At 42.9% G+C, this 13,667-nt stretch overlaps 1 protein-coding gene across 1 annotated transcript in view; it reads right to left on the bottom strand.

Annotated features, from left to right (window-relative positions):
* NEK10 (NIMA related kinase 10) overlaps positions 1-13,667 on the bottom strand; it is a 587,606-nt gene that overhangs the window by 398,144 nt on the left and 175,795 nt on the right. The window contains exon 16 of the mRNA XM_029587074.1: positions 11,441-11,505. Within this exon, the coding sequence (XP_029442934.1) occupies positions 11,441-11,505 (65 nt within the window). The remainder of the gene's footprint in view (positions 1-11,440; positions 11,506-13,667) is intronic.

Here is a 13,667-nt window from a genome sequence, read left to right as displayed (position 1 = left end):
GCAGCAGCTACCCCGAGGAGCGGGGAAGCCTGGAGACCAGGTCTCTCAAAGGAAGAGCAAGCAGGCCCCCAAGCCAGAGTCCAGATCAGCAGGTGGAGATCCAAGACAGGAACCACAGGTCCAGAGAAACAGGAACAAGCAACAGTGAGGCAAAGGAAATCGTTGCAAAGTTGGCTAGCATAGGCCAAGGGAGGTGCTTATAAATCCCAAACTTGTGATGTCATCAGTCGGGAACACCCCTGAGGTTCCCGCCATTGGACCTTTAAAGGGAGGCCCGGTGGCGCACGCATGCGCCTAGGAAGGCCCGAGTCAGCGTGTGGGTCAGCAGCGTCCCAGCCGCCATGAGGAGTCTCAAGAGCCCAGAGATACGCAGCGGTAGCAGCTGCAACAGCCGCAAGTTCACCCAGAGAGGAGAGCAGGGAAATACATGATGTGACTTGGGTCGGTTGCGGCCACCCGAGGCCGATGGTCATAACAGTTCCAAGTCCTGAGTCTTCACCTTGTTCCAAGTCTTCAGAGTCATGTTCAAGCCTTCATCACATCTTGTCTTGAGTCCTCAGCCTCCATCTATCGTCATGCTCAAACCGCTTCCAAGTGGCAGTTTGAAAGGGCCTTCAAGTGGCTGGACGGCTACCCCAGAGACCAGCATTGAGTTCCTGGGTCTCCCTTCCTGCTGCGGCTGGATATCCAAGTGTTCCTGTTCCAAGCCAAGTGTGTTCCTAGTTCCAAGTGAAGAGGATTCCCATTCCAGTCAGCCTGTGCCTAGATGTGTTTGCCTGCCAGCAGCATGGACCGCAGCCAATCCCAGGATTGTGGAGATCACACCACGACACAAGGGTTCATGCTCTTAAGTGTTCGTCCGCACTCGCAACAGTGATGTTAGGTGAAGTGACACTAATCACCCCACAAGGGATTACTTAAGGCCCGTTACTTGTGTCCTCACTCCACTTAAAAGTCCTTCTATTATCCAAGAGTAAATAATCGATTCATATTTACCCATTCTAGACCTCTCAAGATTTTAAGGTCCTCTATCATACCCTGCCTCAGCAGTTTCTTCTCCAAGCTGAACAGCCCTAACCTCTATAGCCTTTCAACATAAGGGATCTGTTCCATCCCCTTTATCATTTTGGTCGCCCTTCTCTGTACCTTCTCCAATGCAACTATATCTTTTTTGAGATGCGGTGACCAGAACTGTACACAGTACTCAAGGAGAGGTCTCACCATGGAGTGATACCAGAGGCATTATGACATTTTCCGTTTAATTCATCATTCCCTTCCTAATAATTCCTAACATTCTGTTTGCTTTTTTGACTGCCACAGCACACTGAGCCAACGATTTCAATATATTATCTACTATTATGCCTAGATCCTTATCCTGGGTGGAAGCTCATAATATGGAATCTAACATCGTGTAACTACAGCATGGATTATTTTTCCCTATATGCATCACCTTGCACTTGTCCACATTAAATTTCATCTTCCATCTGGATACCCAATCTTCCAGTCTCGCAAGGTCCTCCTGCAATTTATCGCAATCCACTTGTCATTTAACTACTCTGAATAATTTTGTATCATCTGCAAATTTGATTACCTCACTCTTCGTATTCCTGAAGCAGCTAATAGTACACATCCCCCTAACACTGTAGCTTTAGGAAGATAGGGAAGATAAGAAAACTTGTTTTTATTGGCCTACCAAGGCTTTGTAGGTGTGTCTCTCCATGGCATCTTTTTATCATGCACAATATTATCTGTGATCTGCGATAATGGCTGCTGTCATGTGGAAAAACCTTTTTTTTCCAGGTTATCACAAATCAAATATATATTGTTAGTTCCAACGGTAAGTCCCAGCTTATTTTTCCACGAAATGTGGTAGGAGTCCCTCATTTTCCTAAGTTTTTAGATTTTGCATACTCATTATCATATTTACATATTAACACATGGCACAATAAACATTGTGCATCTATCATACGTTGGACCCCATTCATCGCACGATGAGGCCCTAACGCCACTTGATGAATGAACCTTTATGCATGAAAAACTGAACTGAGCAGTACAAATATTTTGTTAGTCTCCTGGAAAAAGTAGGTGTTACATTACAGTTTGCTGATGTAAAATATTGCCTTCTCTGAAATGAATATCTGGTTTTGCCTTGATCCATTGAACATGGTTTCTGACTCCTGCTTGGTTCTTTAGACACCAAACCCAAGTTTCATTAAGCAACCTGAATGCTTTAGCAACCAACAGGAAATACTTTGCTACACTTCCTACTACTGAAAAAAGCACAGTATCAAGCCAATCAGAAAAGTCTTTATCTGAGGATAAGCAACTTTTGAAGTATAGCAACTTCCATGAGAATATTTACGTTAAACAACAAATATCAAGGTACATATAAATGGATCAACTGCCATGGCAGCTTCTAATAAACCCCAAATCAGATTGTATAGATTAGGAGTACAGTGATGAAAGTAAGGTGGAAGCTGAATTTAATATAAACTGGTTCATTCATTACTATTGAACATATAGGGGTAGATTTTAAAAGGCCTGCACGCCGGTGCGCCTGTTTTGCATAGGCCGCCGGCACACGCAAAGCCCCGGGACGTGCGTAAGTCCCGGGGCTTGCTAAAATGGGCGGTCTGGGGGGTGTGTCTGTGGTCTGGGGGCGTGTCTGGGGCATGTCTGCGATCCAGGGGCGTGGCCGAGTGCCCCGACACAGCGGCCTGTGTCGGGGCCTGGCCAGCCGGCAGGCATAACTCCATCGAACAAGGTAGGGGGGGATTTAGGTAGGGCCGAGGGGGTGGGTTAGATAGGGGAAGGGAGGGAAAGGTGGTGGGGGGACAAAAAAAAAGTTTGGAGCGGCCTCGGAGGGAATGGAGGCAGGCTGCGTGGCTCAGCGCGCGCAGGCTGCCGATTTTGCACAGCCTTGCGCACGCCGACCCCGGATTTTAAAAGATACGCGCGGCTACTCGCATATCTTTTAAAATCTGGCGTACTTTTGTTCGCGCGAGCGCGGTTTTTTAAAATGTACCCCATAGGGTAGATTGTTATACAGTGTATTCACTTTGTTGAGCAATATCTATCTGTTTAACTATTTTAAATTCAATGTCATGCCTTAATCTTATACTAGTACTCCTAGACTGCAACAGTATCTACAAGCTCCTGATAATCTGGTCTGGAAGGATATCAGATAGGCAAGGAGATGGAATATATACTAGCTTATTGTTTTTTCTGTTTTTAATTCTTTTAGGGGCCTATTTTATAAACGGTTACACAAAAACAGAAGTCAACACACATTAAAATGTCTGCATTATTGCTTAATATGCATTAAATTGGCATTAATACACATTAAAAAGTTTATATTAATGTTAATTTAGGGTTTTTCTGGATTAACATGAATTTTCATTTTACTTAAGTTTTACTAAGCCTTAGTAAATCAGGCCCTAAGTTAGCTAATTAATCTACAAAAATATCCTAATCAGCTCATCAACTGTAAATTTAAAACAAAAATCTGCATTAATTTCACTAATAATACCAAACTTTAACTGTACCTTTAGAGGTGTAGTTACAGTGTTTGTGCCAAAAGCACATTAACAGACGTTTTTAATACATATTATTGGAGTGCTTGAATTTGCTATTCATGGAAGACTATTAAAGCCTTTAGTAAATAGCACATTACGCATGCTGTAATAAGGAGAAATTTATACTTACCTGATAATTTCTTATCTCTTATTTCTGCTACACCAATCCAGAATGATTGTGTTTCCTCCCTCATCTAGCTGATGTAGGCAGAGAGCATTCCTTTTTTTTTTTTTATCTATCAATTGAGCACAGACTGGTTTGAGCCAGTATTCCTCTGTCAAAGCATTTTGAAAACTACTGAGAAATCCATACATTGTAAACAGAAACACATTTTGTTTTTGAATGGAAGATGCAGATCTTCTTTGAAAAATTTTGAAGACTAATTTATTCATTTGTTTTAAAAAAAGTTTCTCTCTTTCCAGGTGGGTTTCTGGACTGCTGTAGCAGAAATAAAGGAAAGGAAATTATCAGGTATGTTAAATTTCTCCTTCCTTTTCTTTCTGCTACACCAGTCCAGAACGATTCAGAAGTAGCAAAGCCCAACTATTCTGAGTGGGAGGATATGAAACCTGGTTTTAAAATGCTTGCAGTGTACTTTTTCATGAAAATATTCTATCTGTAGTGTTTTTGAAAATGAATGTAAGATGGACCATGTAGACGCTTTACAAATCTTTGCAACATGTACCTTACTCCAAAGAAGACGACTGTATATATATGTGCTGTACTTATCTTCTCTTTTGGTTAGCTTGGATGTCACCTACATTTTTATGCTCCTCCAAATAAAATGAACAATCCATCTTGCAAAACAAATTGACACTGCTAAATATCTCAGTAAAATTCTGCTTACTTTTAAGTACCTTAAGGACTAATCTTTCCTGCCCACTTTACTTTAAAATGTAAATATAACTTTTGCCTGAAAAGAAAAGTAGAGATCACTCTGGCTAATAAGAAGGAACTAGATTCATTGTAGATATATTGCCTAGGGATGTGAATCGTGTCCTCGATCGTCTTAACGATCGATTTCGGCTGGGAGGGGGAGGGAATCGTATTGTTGCTGTTTGGGGGGGTAAAATATCGTGAAAAATCGTGAAAAATCGAAAAAACGTAAAATCGCAAAACCGGCACATTAAAACCCCCTAAAACCCACCCCCGACCCTTTAAATTAAATCCCCCACCCTCCCGAACCCCCCCCCCCAAATGACTTAAATAACCTGCGGGTCCAGCGGCGGTCCGGAACGGCAGCGGTCCGGAACGGGCTCCTGCTACTGAATCTTGTTGTCTTCAGCCGGCGCCATTTTCCAAAATGGCGCCGAAAAATGGCGGCGGCCATAGACGAACACGATTGGACGGCAGGAGGTCCTTCCGGACCCCCGCTGGACTTTTGGCAAGTCTTGTGGGGGTCAGGAGGCCCCCCCCCCAAGCTGGCCAAAAGTTCCTGGAGGTCCAGCGGGGATCAGGGAGCGATTTCCCGCCGCGAATCGTTTTCGTACGGAAAACGGCGCTGGCAGGAGATCGACTGCAGGAGGTCGTTCAGCGAGGCGCCGGAACCCTCGCTTAACGACCTCCTGCAGTCGATCTCCTGCCGGCGCCATTTTCCGTACGAAAACGATTCGCGGCGGGAAATCGCTCCCTGACCCCCGCTGGACCTCCAGGAACTTTTGGCCAGCTTGGGGGGGGCCTCCTGACCCCCACAAGACTTGCCAAAAGTCCAGCGGGGGTCCGGAAGGACCTCCTGCCGTCCAATCGTGTTCGTCTATGGCCGCCGCCATTTTTCGGCGCCATTTTGGAAAATGGCGCCGGCTGAAGACAACAAGATTCAGTAGCAGGAGCCCGTTCCGGACCGCTGCCGTTCCGGACCGCCGCTGGACCCGCAGGTTATTTAAGTCATTTGGGGGGGGGTTCGGGAGGGTGGGGGATTTAATTTAAAGGGTCGGGGGTGGGTTTTAGGGGGTTTTAGTGTGCCGGCTCACGATTCTAACGATTTATAACGATAAATCGTTAGAATCTCTATTGTATTGTGTTCCATAATGGTTTAAGACGATATTAAAATTATCGGACGATAATTTTAATCGTCCTAAAACGATTCACATCCCTAATATTGGCAGATTAATTTAAAAATGGAACTCTACAAGATAATACCTGCATTACCATAATATATTTAATATATTTTTCTCATGTATTTGTCATTAGAATACTTTTTAAGATAAGATGCTTAATTGTTGTCTTTTAATAGAATTAGAACCAAAAATATCTCTCAAAAATATTTTGAAGATAGGTAATAGCCATACCCAAATTTGATATTAGCAGAAGGGCTAAAGTACCAAAAAGTTAACCACAGAGATAATACACCGTGAATGGCGATTTTTTTGAATCGACAAGGCAGAGGAAACGCATTACCATTAGGTCGGTGGAAATGCCGCTGGAATCAACAAACATATACTCGGCCCCTCGATGAAGTGTTGATTCAAAAAAATCGCCATTCACGGTGTATTATCTCTGTGCTTAACTTTTTGGTATTTTAATAGAATTAACCAGGGCAGTCGGGATGCTCCCTTCCCTCTTTCTCCCAAAGGCAAGCCAGAACGCACAGTTGCATAACTCCAAATAAAACAATAGACCAGCATGTTGGAACAATTATGGTTGTAGCTTTATAAATTCTAACATGGGATAACTACCACTAACACCTGAGCCGTCGATATGTGTGTCGAGGTGTTGGGTGGCATACTTTCAAGGGTGAGTCTTCCACTTCATCAATATTACTTGGCCTGCCACAAGCCAGCAAAGCCAAGGTCAAATCGATGGAAAGGAGCAATAGGGCATCTCTGGGCAGCCTTCCCCAAGCAAGCAAGGCTGCCAGCTCTCTTAGGCCCTCAGGACTTCTTCTGGTGTTCTCGTCTGCTGCAAACCATGGCTTGGCCTGGCCTGGCCACTGATATGACAGACACATCCTGGGCAGTGTCCTGATTCTTTAACATTTAGATCTATTCTTCCTCCTCAAACGATGCACCTTCCCCTCCTGTGGGATTGTGAGCTTGGCTCCTGATAACTGAAAGAGTATGTCAGGGGTTAAACTCTATCAACACATCCAACTTACCCTTTCTCGGCCCTGCACTCAAGGCAGCAGAATTGTGTAAGCTTTAGCCTGCCACTAGCTGAGACAGGAAATCTGTCTGACAATCTACTTGCACCAGACATGCCTGCACCAGGAATAGAGCTCAAACTGTAGCAGATCGAAACTGCTCTTTTGCCTACTTCCTCTTACACTTAGTCAGCTAGTTTAATACATCTTAAACTGCTTCAATGTCCAGTTTATGACCTTCCGCCCCCCCCCCCCCCCCTGGCCTGCCAGCTTACACGTAGTCAGCATAAAGGCCAGGAAGGACATTTATGGTATGACGCTGTAAGAGCCAATGAATGATATATGTATTTGCAAAGAACCAATGATGTGATGACAAATCTGCATGCTATGCTATACTATGGAATTATGTACAATAAAAGGAGCCCCGGGGAAGGAGGAGGAGAGGTGACCTTCCCGGGGACACGCTTCACCACGAATCCTGCCTGATGTGTCTTCATTGATGCAACACCCTCCTTCTTGGCTTGGGTACCCCACTGCAGAATCCAGATTTTCTTGTCCGGACCCCCACAAATGACTAAGCTGCGGTTTTTACCATTATATTTGTCTACTGCCTATCAATGGCCATTTGGACACTAAATGGTTTGCAGGACAGCTCGCTTTAATGCTTGTAGGAAGAGCTCCTGACCCATGTCTGATAGATGGACTCTGTCATGATAAAACAGTTCCCCACACTTGGGAAGTGCCCAACTGTGTCTGGCATATATACCATGCTGGAAGATGAAGTTACCCACCTGCTTATTGAGCTTGGCTGCAACTCACTTCCAGAGGCGATCGTTGAGACATCATTGAGCGGTGAGGGACTATCTCAGATCATAAGATACAGGACCATGGCATCCATAAGGTGAGGGGACGATGTCATTCCTAATGATATGAAGCAGTTGCTGACTGGAAAAGCAGCCTAAATTGTTGCCCCTGTGGTGTATGGTCATGATATCGGGGGGGGGGGGGCACCTCTCACAGGGAAGGAATGCATGAGGGGAATCAGCTGATCCCATCTTATGCAATGCTTTCTAGTTCATCACACCCACACATTACTGGGTCTCAAGCCCAAGTGAAAGCCCAGGCTGGTGAGTTTTCCATGCCTTATGGCGCAGAAGATGTAGGAATGGCCTACAATCCAAACTTTTCATTGTTGCCAACATCCCACTGAAAGATAAAGTAAGATAATGCTGAACCAAGTATGACAACATTATCAAGGAATGCCAGCTGGGGTGCCATCCACTTTCCTAATGTGTGCATGATAAACTCCTGACTGCCATCACCCAATGCATTGGAAATTGCAAGATGGCGGCCCTGAATGTTGCACCTATTCTGAAAGAATGGGTTTCAAAATTATTGGGACACATTCCTGCAACTTCCAACACTCTCTTAAGAATAACAGTAAATTGGTACCTGTTAGAAGGGGCAAGTTTGCATGAACTAAAAATTGTTAACTGTCTGGTAGCCTGATTTCTGTTACTGTCGCAGAGAGCACAACAGCAATAATGATCTGACATAACTTAAAACAGCTTTATAATCTCTGATATGAAGGCTAGAATTGTTTATAAATTATTAGAAACTCACTGGTTGAATGCCCTTATAAGAACATTGCCAAACAGAGTCAGACCAAGGGTCCATCAAGACCAGAATCCTGTTTCCAACAGTGGCAAAGCCAGGTCACAAGCACCTGGCAGGACCCCACAGGATAGAAGGATTCCAAGCTGCTTATCCCAAGAATAAGCAGTAGAATTCTGTAACTCTCCCTTAATAATTGTTAATGGAGCTTTTCTCCAGGAACTTGTGCAAACCTTTTTTAAACGCAGCTATACTAATAGCTTTCACCATATCCTCTAGCAATGAATTCCATACTTTAATTATGCATTAAGTAAAATATTTTCTCTTATTAGTTTTAAATGTATTACCCAGTAACTTCATTGTGTGTCTCCAGGTCTCTGTACTTTTCAAAAAAATGAAATAACTGATTAACATTTACTCATTCCATTCCACTCATCTTCTAGACCTCTATCATGTCTCCCCTCAGCCATCTCTTCTCCAAGCTGGAATCCTAACCTCTTTAGCCTTTCTTCATAGGAGCATTGTTCCATTACCTTTATCATGTTGGTTGTCCTTCTCTGCACCTTTTCTTATTCTGCTATATCTTTCTTGAGATGTGGTGACCAGAACTGAACGCAATACTCAAGATGAGGTTGTACCATGGAGCGATACAGAAACATGATGATATTCTCTGTTTTATTTTCCATTCCTTTCCTAATAATCCCTAGCATTCTATTTGCTTTCTTGGCTGCTGCTGCAGAAGATTTCAAAGTATTTTCAACGATGAAACCTAGATCCTTTTCCTAATGTGGAACATTGCATGTGTAGCTATAATTTAGGTTACTCTTTCCTAAGTGCATCACTTTGCACTTGTCTGCATTAAATTTAATTTGCAATTTGCATGCCCAGTCTCCCAGTCTTAGCTTTCAAAGTTAAAGGTTCCTTTCTTTCCTATTTTTTTTTTAATCAAAAGGTAAAGAAAGTTGTGAAGATTTCAAAGTCTCTGACAGGATCCTTTTCTCTTTTCTTTAAAATATGTATATATGCTCTGAATTGGCTCAACCAAAAACCTTCTAATGGGAATGGGAGCATAATCTACTGTTGGCTCACTACTGTTTAAAAACTACAGGAGCATGGCCCAGACAAATTGAATACCTTAGATATCTGCTCTAAATTGGCTCAACTAAGAACCCTCTAATGGGAATGGGAGCATAACAAAATGTTGACTCACTATTCTATAAAGATTGCAGATGCATGGTCTAAACATTCCTTTTTTTGCTTGTTTGGGGTTTTTTTTTAATTAAATTCCAATTATATGCCAGACCAGTAAGATAAATACTGCTGCTCCAACAGTAGTTCATTCATCAGCTGGAGGAAGAGGATACTGGCTCAAACCGGTCTGTGCTCAATGGATGCAGTAGTGATATCATAGATTTAAAATTGAAAAACATTTTCTTTGCCTCCATCAGCTGGATGAGGGACTAAACTCACTCGTTTTGGACTGGTGTAGTCAAAAAAAAAAAAAAAGAATTGTGTACTTTTAGTGCGCTTTGGTAAATAGGCTCCTTACTCAAAGCTGTTGGAAGGGACAGGCTAGATGGGTTAACCAATCAGGGTACCAGGCCCAGGGGGCACCAACGTGACTCAGCAAAGGGTGGGTCACCAGTGCTTTATGCTGCTGCTGCCTCTACCCCAGCAGTACAAGCTGATCTATAGCCACTGGTGTGCAACTTCAGCATTTGAGGGGGACCCCCAGCTGTTTTCATCATGAGGAGGCCTCCTCCCGTCAGCCAGCCAGAAATTCAGAGGGGAGCTACTCTCCTCCCTCCTCTCCCCAGACCCGTTGACACGTCTGCCCTTGCAAAGTTTAGTTAAAGTCCAGGAATAAGCCAGGAATTTAATATATAACCAGAGGTGAAAGTCACAATTGACAATGAAGGCACACTGAAGACTCCAGCGTGCAGGAATTTAGCTCAAACCTTGACAATCACTCACTGCCACAAGCATCCATTAAGGTAAATAAAAAATAACTTGCAAGGCTTCACTATTCTACTCTTGGCAGAGCAGGAAGGAATGACTTCTCCTTCTTGCCCTTCAATCTGTCAAAAATGAAATGAGGTTTAACAGAGAAACAAATCTCTAAGGTACTCCGGAAAACTTCATGCACAGATTGGACTCGATTAGATTGAAGTTACTTATCTATTATTTAAAAGAAAACATTCATTTTTCCTAAGACTATGGGCATTATTCAGTAAAAATGAGGAAATGTCCTTTGGAATACGGTCCTATATTTGTTACTCTCTCTTAGCCATTGCATCCCATATTTTAAGTTTAGAAATAGTAACAAAATATTGCTGTGAAAACAAATTCTCCCAAAAAAATGGAATAACTCATGAAACTTATTACATTGTACTTTGTTTTAATATATAAAAGCCAATGCAGAAAAATAACCAAGAAAACCATCAGTTATAATTCTCTTTCCTTTGTGTCATCAGCTACGCAGCACATTCCATTAAAATAGTCTGATAATGAATCACTTAAGATGGATTGTCTAGGGTGTGAGGTTGTGGCTATGATTTTATGTACTGCTAATGTGGAATAACTGAGTGAATTGATGAAAATTGTTGCCTTTAATAAAAATCTCTTGTTACATATTAGCCAGCCCAGAGTAAGGAATATGTTACTTTGATGACAATTTATATTGTACATTAATTTACATTATTTAAAAACAGGTGCCAAGGTTATAGAAGTTGAGTTTTTGTACTATAAACTGCTGGAAAAAAAATGATCAGGAAAACACAATTATACACTTGGAAGCTTATCTGTAAAATAGGATCAATAAAAGAGAGTTCAACCACAGTCAACCTTCAATGTGCTCAGTAAAGAAGAACAAGGCAAAGACTGAGTCAAAATGTTTGCACTGAATGTACCATTTCTGCAAAGTTTAAATACGGTTTGCACTACAGTTTATTGTTATTAAGGATACTATTAGAATATACTAATAACTTTTGGATGTGGATTATTTTTAACTTAGCTATGTAATTGGAAGCAAGATGACACATTCCAAGGGGATCCAAAATTGCGTCAGGAGTTTATTTGTGATATACCCAAGGTTGTATTTATTGTAAGATGACTTGAGTGCCTTGCTTTTTGGAACTGAACTCCAACATAGAGTACATTTGAATACTATACCTTTTGAAGAGATGTCTATTTCTTTCCATACTAAAGAGAAACCTCAAAGCTCTAAAAGCATAACACTGAAAAATAAGAGGGTAAAAAACATGTGTTAGCCTTAGAAAGTGAAAACACATATTATACAGAAAAGCTTCTTTAAAGTATTGGGAAGGGAAATGGCAGAAAAAGGGAAGGGAATGAAAAAAGGGATTTCACATTATTGCTAATCCCTTTAGTGTACCAATTCTAGTCATATGGTGCCATATATAAAGAGAGAGAGAGAGACTGTATAGACACTGTTTATCACCACGAAAGGAGAGATACACACCAGACTACATCTTTTCTCGGAAGCACATGGATTGCTCAGAATTTTTCCGGACACTGAGAATGCACCCATCATTGACATTAGGGATGTGAATCGTGTGCCCTATCGTCTTAACGATTGAAATCGTCTGGCAGGAGAAGAAAATCGTGTTTGGCACGATTTTTTAGTTAAAAAATCGTTAAAAATCGTTTTTTCCGATTAGTGCGCACTAACAGAAAATGATACAATTTGACACTTTTGAGGTCAGTTAAGGTCAGTTTAGGAATGAATATGTATTCCTATTGGCTGCCCTCTTATTTATTCATGTCACCAAGGTTCCCACTGACAGTATATGGGGGATGGGAAATGGAAACAGTTGGTAGCTTGACAAAAAAAGTAATGTGATCATTCAATGTGACTAGAACTTGTGCCCTAACCCTGATACCAGGGGTGTTGTGATCTTCCTGCACACAGTGCCCTAACCCTGATACCAGGGGTGTTGTGATCTTCCTGCACACAGTGCCCTATCCCTATCAATACCAGGAGTGTTGTGATCTTCCTGCACACAGTGCCCTATCCCTATTAATACCAGGAGTGTTGTGATCTTCCTGCACACAGTGCCCTAACCCTGATACCAGGGGTGTTATGATCTTCCTGCACTCAGTGCCCTATCCCTATTAATTAACACCAGGAGTGTTGTGATCTTCCTGCACACAGTGCCCTAACCCTGACATCAGGGGTGTTGTGATCTTCCTGCACACAGTGCCCTATCCCTATCAATACCAGGAGTGTTGTGATCTTCCTGCACACAGTGCCCTAACCCTGACACCAGGGGTGTTGTGATCTTCCTGCACACAGTGCCCTATCCCTATTAATACCAGGAGTGTTGTGATCTTCCTGCACACAGTGCCCTAACCCTGATACCAGGGGTGTTGTGATCTTCCTGCACACAGTGCCCTATCCCTATCAATACCAGGAGTGTTGTGATCTTCCTGCACACAGTGCCCTATCCCTATTAATACCAGGAGTGTTGTGATCTCCAGACTGGCTGGGAGCAGGGATGCAGCTCTGCATGGATTACTGGGACAGGCAGCCCCAGACTGGCTGGGAGCAGGGATGCAGCTCTGCATGGATTACAGGGATAGGCAGCCCCAGACTGGCTGGGAGCAGGGAAGCAGCCCTCCATGGATGACTGGGACAGGCAGCCCCAGACTGGCTGGGAGCAGGGATGCAGCTCTCCATGGATTACTGGGACAGGCAGCCCCGGACTGCCTGGGAGCAGGGATGCAGCCCTCCATGGATGACTGGGACAGGCAGCCCCAGACTGGCTGGGAGCAGGGATGCAGCTCTCCATGATCCGTGATCTGGTGGCCAGAGTGGCTACTTAAAAAATACACTTACCAACAATCAATTACCACATATATTTGAACTGTGTAGTTCCAGCCAGGACCACCTTTCTAAAATGCACAGTGATTGGCAAATTCAACATGCACTAGCATTTCACATGCCTGCTAACAAAAATAATAAACAAACAAGTTCTAGTACATGAGTGATGATCATCACGTTACTTTTTTTGTCAAGCTTCCAACTGTTTCCATTTCACATCCCCCCAACCATTAACTCAGTGGGAACCTTGGTAACATCAATAGATAAGAGCACAGCCAGCCAATAGGAATACATATTCATTCCTAAGTGACCTTTACTGACCTGGGAAGTGTCAACAATTTGTATCATTTTCTGTTGGTGTTCGTGAGTTTCCAGTTCCATTTCCCATCCCCCCAACCATCACCTCAGTGGGAACCTTGGTAACATCAATAGATAAGAGGGCAGCCAGCCAATAGGAATACATATTCATTCCTAACTGACCTTCAGTGACCTGGAAAGTGTCAATTTGTATCATTTTCTGTTAGTGCGCACTAACGGGAGTTAGTGCGCACTAAC

This window comes from Rhinatrema bivittatum, chromosome 2, assembly GCF_901001135.1.
Source record: "Rhinatrema bivittatum chromosome 2, aRhiBiv1.1, whole genome shotgun sequence".
NCBI lineage: Eukaryota > Metazoa > Chordata > Amphibia > Gymnophiona > Rhinatrematidae > Rhinatrema > Rhinatrema bivittatum.
This window is presented reverse-complemented; position numbering and strand designations above follow the sequence as displayed.